Below are 7,460 nucleotides of genomic sequence, written 5' to 3'. Positions count from 1 at the left end.
TCCGTCACTCAACTTATATATTATAATTTGACATCATTTAAACTTTGAAATAGAACAATACTATTACTCAAATTTATTTTAAATAAAAAATTATATAGATTATTGTTAATAATAATAATTTAAATTAATAATAATAATTCAATATTAACCATGGTTATCTTTTCTAAAATTATTTAATTTATCAAAAATAAAAATATGTATTATTAATCTGTCTGTTTGAGTAACCCATTGTTCTGTTGCAAGAATAATGAAATATATTATATTGACGATTCACTTTCTTTTTTTTTACATTCATTCTATGACTTTTAATATTATTATTAACTAGCACATCTTAACCCAACTCTCTGTATTTTCAAAAATAATTGTAATGGTTTAGACAGGGCAGAAGCTGTGCAGAAGACTCTGATGAGCTTGTTGAGTTTGAGAATCTGAAATACCACACCGGAGAAACTGTAAACAAGAATTGCGCAACCGTGCAATATAAAAGCCTGGTTCACCATTGCAATGGTAGGACCCAAACGCCACTTCCTCCCCCTCGTTCTCATCTCCCTCGCCGCTTTCATCTTCTACTCTTTTGACCACTCCTCTCTCTCACCGGCGATTCCTGAATCCAACCACAGATCCACTTTCCCAATCCCGATTCGAACCCTAAACCATCCCAATTTCAATTTCGTTGTCAACGTCCTCGCCTTCAACCGCCTCGCCGCACTCTCTCGGTGCCTACGCTCCCTCGCCGCCGCCGACTACCTCGGCGACCGCGTCCACCTCCACCTCCACATCGACCACTTCGCCTACGACAATGCGTCGAGCGTGGACCCTAAGCTCCGGGAGGCACGTCGGATCTTGGAGTTCGTGGACGCGTTCGATTGGAAGTTTGGGGAGAAGGTTGTGCATTACAGGACGGGCAATGTGGGCCTGCAGGCCCAATGGTTGGAGGCCTGGTGGCCCACTTCCGATCACGAGTTCGCCTTCGTGGTGGAGGATGACTTGGAGGTTTCCTCGCTTTACTATGAGTTCGTTAAGGCGTTGATTCTCAATTTTTACTACAATGCCTCCAATTATAGCCCTTCCATCTTCGGGGTTTCGTTACAGCGAGCAAGGTTTGTTCCAGGTATCGATTTTTTTATTCGTCACTGCTTTAATATATGACACTTCTTTTTTGTAGCTGGTGAGGTTTAGTTTACTCATTAGGCGAATCTGGTTGCTTCTGTGGATTGGCATCATGTGTTTTTTGGGTTAGATGTATCGTTTAACTTAATTGATTATTGCTCTGTTTTGCCCACATTTGAAATAAATTGATTTTCGGTTAGATAATGTTATAAAAAGACTCATGTGATGCATTTTTTCTTCCGCATGGCACAACCCGTCGAACAACTTTGGCATATTTGGAACTCAAAATACCTGCCAGTCCCATGAGTTTACAACTCATCCCGGCAATCCTATTCCGATCCCACCAACTTCTGAGGTGTGAGGACTTCAGAAATGGCTGGAAACTCGTTATGATCATAATCATAAAACAATGGATCCTGGCCTTTGTTAAGGAGCAACGCCAGTGCCACCAATCTGGACCTTGTCTTGTGTGTTATAATGATTTTGAAAATGAATATGATAAACTAAAGATCTGTGCAAGTTCTTTGCTATTCAACTTCGTGTAACTTTTGTCTATGGTGTTATATGTCTTCAATGCTGAGTCTATGTGTCTGACACCGACGCAAGTATGCACTCACACAGTATGACACTCCTACGACACGTGTCAAGGTACTCTCCTAACGTGTTGAATTTAAAGAAACATTTGTTTACGGCTGGGACATGGTACGACATGGTTCCGGCACAACGCTAATGAGAGCAAACAGAGTGATTTTATAAGAAGTTTGAAAGTAAGAAACGGTGTAGGTTTGCATTTCTCTTTTACAAACAAACCATCTTCACATTTACAGTCTCTGTTTCCCCTTCTCTATTTAAATTTGTGTTTAGATGAATCTAACTTAGAGGGTCTTGTTCAATGATGGTGATCAACAAGGAGTAAAATGTCTTAAAATGATTTAGATTCTTTTTTCACTTTTTAGATTTTATGTGGATGAATTATTAGATTGGATTTTTTGTATTAGGAAATAATGTGTTCAGATTGTTATATTTGACTAACTTTTTCATAGATGATTTTGAATATAATTTTGATTGTCAGTTTAAATAATTCATGATAGTATTCAATATATATTATATATACACACATATATAAATATGTTTGTGTTGCTGTATCCTATATTTTGGAAATTATAGGTGTTGAGGTATCTGTGTCGTACGGTGTTCGTGGTTGATAGGTTATATGGTTGTCATAGTTGTACTCTGCTTATTCAATACACTGGTATTGTTTATTGATAATATAATTGGTTTCAGGTAAACATGGAAACAAATTACAGTTGGATGACAAGACACGGCTTTTCTTATACCAGTTAGTTGGCACATGGGGTCAAATTCTCTTTCCAAAGCCATGGAAAGAGTTCAGGCTGTGGTATGACGAGAACAAGGCAAAGGGCAATAGGCCATTTCTCGAGGGGATGGTAATAAAATGCTTTTAAAGAGAAAAACATCTCCTGTTCTTTACTCTCATGTAATTCTCAGTTTTGTTCTTTTATATATGTCAGCAGTTCAGTTCATTCCTGATTTTAGTTCTGAAAATCTTTCCAGGTGACTACAGGATGGTATAAGAAAATGGGAGAGAGGATTTGGACACCTTGGTTCATAAAGTTTATTCATTCCCGGGGTTACTTTAATATATACACAAATCTTCTGCATGAGAGAGCCTTAAGTGTTTCTCACAGAGATGCTGGAGTAAACTATGGGAAAACTGCTGGACCTGATTCTAAATTACTTGAGAAAAGATATATGGACTTCAATATTTTGGAAATGCAACCTTTGAGTAGTTTAAAATGGTTTGATTTTTGTTTCAGAGAAGTACATCCTGGAAAGATTGTAACAAACCTAGAAGAACTTGGATTGTTGCTTCACTATTGGCAGAAGCGGGATAGTGTCTTCTTGGTAAATCTTTTCGGGGTATCGGATGATATAGCAAGAAACTTACTCTGCCACTTTGAGAGGCTAAATATCAGGAATTATATACTTATGGGCCCTCCATCTGACTCCTTATTTGATCTGGCAAGGAGGGGACATCCTGTAATTAATGTTGACCAATTTTTAAGTAGTGTTGGATTGTATAAACTTACTTCGCAAGGTTCAAATTCTGAGGCCATCAAGGGTTTTTTGGCAAAGATCTATGTAACTAAGAAGTGTATCGAGAATAAATATAACACGTGGGTTATGGATGGGAACATGCTTCCCACCTCAGACTTCTTTTCTGAGTCTGAAAATCCCAATGATAACTTCTTTGTAGCGAACACTTTTGAACTCTTCTATGCTAAAAGCTCATCTTCTAGTGAGAAAATCTGGGTTGATGGATTTGTTTCGAAGGTTGTAGCTGCGGTGGAGTCTTTGGCAGGAAAAGATTCAGAAACTCATTATAGTTTAAGCTTTGTGCATATTGTAACAAAATTATTGGAACAGAATGGTGCAAGGATTGGAAGAGTTGATGAGAGTTCTTTGGCCACGAAAATTGGCCATGGTAATGTGAGCGAATCTTTTCTTCGTGATAAAAAGTTGGTATATTGGTCAACTGAGATGGAGCTAGATTCAATTCAGAAATGGTTCAAAGAGGTGAATTTGTGGAGTATAGACAATGATTTGTCTTGCACCGCGGTGGTCTGTCAAAAATCATAGCACTTTCTGGCAGCTAGTATTTATTCTTCTTATTTTTAACATCCAATGAGTTAGCCAAGCGTGACGTGCCTGTGAAGCTTGTTATAGAGGATGCAGTGGCGTATACTATGGATGAGGTTGACATAGTTTTTGTTGGGGTGGATGGAGTTGTTGAAAGTGGTGGTAAAATCAACAATGATGGGGACCTGCCAAATTGCAATGGTCGCTAAAAGTATGAACAAGCCAGTTTATGTGGCTGCTGAAAGCCTAGTAGGTGCGTTTGCTGGCATCTTTCTGCATAGTTGTTATATTGATCAGTAAGAATTTGATTAAAATACACTGTTTACCATAGTAATTTTTATGACTTAAGCACACAAAGGGAGTTTAACTCAAAATATTACTGCTTAACACGGTAATAGTAGTTATAATCCTCAGTATCTCACTCTGCTTATCACTGATTTAGGTGTTCTTACTCCATCAGCTGTTAATGATGAACTCATCCAGCTATACTTGTAGCTATTCCTGTATAATTTTCTTTCTATTATTTTAAAATCTTGGCCTCACTTCAAGATTATGTGCAATAATTTTGTAACAAGTACATGTTTAGAATCTTTAGCCCTTCAGATTCAGACTTATGACAGGCTAACTAGATTAACATCTTCAAACTCTCAGGATACTGTATATTTCAAATCCATTTCCATGGAAAAAAACTGACTCTATTATTAGATGTCTTACTGATAAGTCATTTATATATAACCCTTCTTTTCTGAGTAGATTTTAATAGCTTATCCTTGTTTGAAAATTTTAATAGGAATTCAAAGCTTCTTTTCAACCAATCATTTATGTGTAGTTAGTTAAACCAGTAATATATATATATATATATATATATATATATATATATATATTTAAAATAGATGTTTTTTTTCAAACTCAATTAATTAATAATTTCAAAAAACAAATCAATCTTTTTTTAATATTTATTACTTTTTTAGATTTAAATTATTTGGAACTTTGAATATATAGTGCACATCACTTCTTAATAATAGAAAACTGTATATGTTTTTAGAATTTAGTATTAAAAAGTGTATAGGGATAGATATGGAATGAATTTTTAAAAATTCTATCCAAAGTCTAATCTAAATTAGAATAATTGGGTTGAAATTAAATCTCTTATATATATATATATATATATTAAAATGATTTTTGAATTTTTATAGAATGAAAATCCAAATATTTGGATTAATTTTTAAATTCAAATTCAAATTTGATAAAATAAAATAGTTTGAATAATATATATATATAAGTATATGTATATGTATACATATGTGTATCTATTTTTTTTTATTGTGCCTAATGAAAAAGGAGGTACTAGTGCCTGTATATCTTTTGAAACATTAATAACAGTGAAAACATGAAAAGAAAAAAAAATTATGAATGGGTAGTTTATAATATATTGTGCCGAGAAAGATGTTAAATTTTTTTAGTTTATATAGTTTGTTGTATTATTGAAATGTTTGCAATTATTTGTAATATTTTATTTTTTATTTTTAAGATATAATTAAAGATAAATTAGAAATATGAAAATGCAGAAGAATACTATATTATTAAAAATATTGTTAATAAATATAAAAATTCAATCAAGTGAGAACATATTTTGCCAAAATCATATTTTATATATTTTCATTAATATTTATGTAAACAAGTATTTTTTATTTATCTATATATATATATATATATATATATATGAACTTTCTGTAAAGATATTTTAAACATCAATACATTTTTTATTTTTTATCGTATCATATCACTTATTATCATATTAAATAAAGTTTATGTTAATTAAATATTGTTCCGTCCGGCTGACTGGGATCGTCTTTGCGCGTGGCCTGTCCTCGCGAGTTAGGGCACCTTCGTCTTGCTCCGTCTGTGAGTACCTGAAAGAAGAGAACAAAGGGGCGCCTTCGCGGCCGTTTGCACTCCGACGATCAAGTCAGCTAGCGAGAAACATCAAAGTGACACACCCTTGGGAGGTGGTCGAAGAAACTGTGCTGAGTGACTAAAAACTGTGAACTAGAATGGTGTTGCCCCAATTGCCTTGTGCTCACAGTGGGTGCGCCGTCAAGAACAACTAGGGTTTAGTGCTCTGTATAACTATGAGAATTAGGTTAAAGCTTGTAAAACTCTCCCTTACTAGGGCTCTTAGTGCCCTTTATATATGTGGAAACTAGGGTTTACCTTTGCGTTGCTGCTCTTATCTAGGGTTCCTTGGAGAAGGTCCTTGCGCCGCTATTCCTAGGATCTGAGCGTATCTGGCACATGGACTTCCCTTATCTAGAGTGCAATGAATAATCTTGTGGTCGCTTGGGTTCTAACTTGAGCATCGTATCTCTCGCGCCATCATACTTCGTGGGTGCCCTAATTAATTACGTGTCATGCATGCAGCCTTCCTTGGAGATCTTTAATGAGCACGTGGGCATTGTCACGTGCCCCTTTGACTTGATCGTTTATTCTGTGTGGAGGGTCCCACAGCGCCGCCACCCAACTTAGGGTTATTCCATCGTGTGGGCCCTCTTCTCTGCGAAATGCTTCTGTCACGCGGGTTGACTCTTCGAGCGATGTCTTACTTGGGCGACGTCTCGCTTGGGCAACGTCTTGCTTAGGCGATGTCCTTCTCTTGGGCGATGACTCATCTTGGCGGTGACACATCTCGGCGATAACCGATTATGTATACTGCAGAACGCCGCTTCTACATACGGCGACTATGTTGACTTCTTGACCACCTACCTTTCTCTTGTCCACGTCATCAATACATTTTTTATTTTTTATCGTATCATATCACTTATTATCATATTAAATAAAGTTTATGTTAATTAAATATATTTGTTATTCTTAATTAACCTATTTTGAATTTACATGTACTCTTTTTGTTGAGCCAAATTTGTTTTGCTTGCTGTTCACTTTTTGATTTTTTTTCTATGAACATTTTTTTGTTTAAACAAAAATATCAGAATTTTTGTCTCATTCTACATAGGAGTAGCAATACGGGCTGGTCCGTACTGCACAGGTCTGCTCTGCATAGATCCACAAAATGTGGGTCGTCTTGACCCACTCTGTGGGTTTGCGGGTCGGCCAACATAACTTCTACAATGGATTCTCACATAAAGAAATCAAGCTTTTGGAAATTGATGCAATATGAAATTATGAACTAATCAAGCCTACAAGAAACTATGACTAACAAATACACCTCATAAATTCTTGAATTAAACAAGATGGCCAAAATTCATTCATAGTACACATCAATAGTTACAAGAGATTTGATGAACTAAAAAACAACACTGAATAAGCCACTAACATCAATTAACAGTCAAAAGCAGTTACCGCATCAAACACTTGTTATGCAGTTGCTATCATATCATTTTCTTCCATTTCAAGAACATTAGATGCAACCTTAGAAGAACTTTCATCTTTCACTTTTTGATAATTATAAACTTTTTCATCATTTGCATATATTTGAACAATGACAATGAAAGAATGAATTTAAAATAAAAGTAATACAATAAAAATAGGATCTTTTAGAATAATTAAATTACCCTCAGAAAATTCATGCTTCCAACTAGAAGTTCAAATAATTGCTTCCACATTTTCAGGCAAAAGAGAATTCCTATACTTGTTAAGGATTCGAGAATGAATGCTAAATGCATATTCTGATG

The 7,460-nt window shown here is 35.3% G+C and overlaps 1 protein-coding gene across 3 annotated transcripts; it reads left to right on the top strand.

Moving 5' to 3' along the window:
• Nucleotides 1-235: 235 nt before the first annotated feature.
• LOC137818828 (uncharacterized) lies at nucleotides 236-4,319 on the top strand. 3 transcript variants are annotated; one of them, XR_011082147.1, is made up of 4 exons: nucleotides 339-1,111; nucleotides 2,395-2,558; nucleotides 2,686-4,024; nucleotides 4,214-4,319. XR_011082147.1 is itself a non-coding variant. In XM_068622450.1 (3 exons), exons 1-3 carry the CDS (start codon nucleotides 505-507, stop codon nucleotides 3,769-3,771), a joined length of 1,857 nt encoding a protein of 618 aa, XP_068478551.1. In that variant the 5' UTR covers nucleotides 236-504; the 3' UTR covers nucleotides 3,772-4,319. The 3 variants fall into 3 exon arrangements, 2 of the variants coding, with proteins under 2 accessions (XP_068478551.1, XP_068478552.1); XM_068622450.1 differs by having other exon boundaries at nucleotides 236-1,111; nucleotides 2,686-4,319; XM_068622451.1 differs by having other exon boundaries at nucleotides 290-1,100; nucleotides 2,686-4,319.
• The last annotated feature ends 3,141 nt before the right edge of the window (nucleotides 4,320-7,460 follow it).

Source organism: Phaseolus vulgaris, chromosome 10, assembly GCF_000499845.2.
Source record: "Phaseolus vulgaris cultivar G19833 chromosome 10, P. vulgaris v2.0, whole genome shotgun sequence".
NCBI lineage: Eukaryota > Viridiplantae > Streptophyta > Magnoliopsida > Fabales > Fabaceae > Phaseolus > Phaseolus vulgaris.
The sequence above is the reverse complement of the archived record's forward strand: the minus strand, read 5'-3'. Positions and strand labels throughout refer to the sequence as shown.